This window comes from Myotis davidii, unplaced genomic scaffold (genome assembly GCF_000327345.1).
Source record: "Myotis davidii unplaced genomic scaffold, ASM32734v1 scaffold1006, whole genome shotgun sequence".
NCBI lineage: Eukaryota > Metazoa > Chordata > Mammalia > Chiroptera > Vespertilionidae > Myotis > Myotis davidii.
In genome coordinates, this window is record NW_006297143.1 from 406,172 (window position 1) to 406,656 (window position 485).

The following is a 485-nucleotide window of genomic DNA, read 5'->3' on the forward strand; positions in this document are numbered from 1 at the left end:
ACTAAACCCGGGCTGGAGTCAGTCAGCTGACCCTGGCCCTTTAAGCACTCAGGTGTCACCTCCCGTCCCGCCCCCACCAGCCGCTCCGCCGCGCTTCTGCGACTCTAATTGGCCCCAAACACTCGGACTCTTCACGTGACCCGTCAGCGCCTCTGAGCTAGCCCTCCTATTGGCCCCCTTTGAAGCGCCGCAGCTCGTGACCCGGGCGGGAATGAGGAAGGGCCGGGATGACTCCTCAGAGCCTTTTGATTGGTCGCAGCCGCTGGGGCGCGACATGGGGGCGGGACTACTTTAAAGTGCCGGGCGGGGAGGACAGGGTCTCATTGTCCAGGACGGAATGAGAGCAGGACCAGGCTTCTTGCCAAAGCAAATATGTGTCAATCTTTAATGGCATCTTTTTACTACAAAATCAGGGTCTGAGCGGAGGGGAGGCCGGGAGGCTGCGCGGGGCGGCGCCGGCTCAGGGCTTCTTCCCCTTGCCTGCA

General features: G+C 61.9%; 2 protein-coding genes across 2 annotated transcripts in view; both read right to left on the reverse strand.

Moving 5' to 3' along the window:
- Positions 1 to 276, reverse strand: part of NEU1 (neuraminidase 1 (lysosomal sialidase)) — a 4,770-nt gene extending 4,494 nt beyond the window's left edge. The window contains exon 1 of the mRNA XM_015569851.1: positions 78 to 276. Coding sequence (XP_015425337.1) covers positions 78 to 276 — 199 coding nt within the window. The remainder of the gene's footprint in view (positions 1 to 77) is intronic.
- Positions 277 to 401: 125 nt separating this feature from the next.
- SLC44A4 (solute carrier family 44 member 4) overlaps positions 402 to 485 on the reverse strand; it is an 11,314-nt gene continuing 11,230 nt past the window's right edge. The window contains exon 17 of the mRNA XM_006772863.2: positions 402 to 480. Coding sequence (XP_006772926.1) covers positions 402 to 480 — 79 coding nt within the window. The remainder of the gene's footprint in view (positions 481 to 485) is intronic.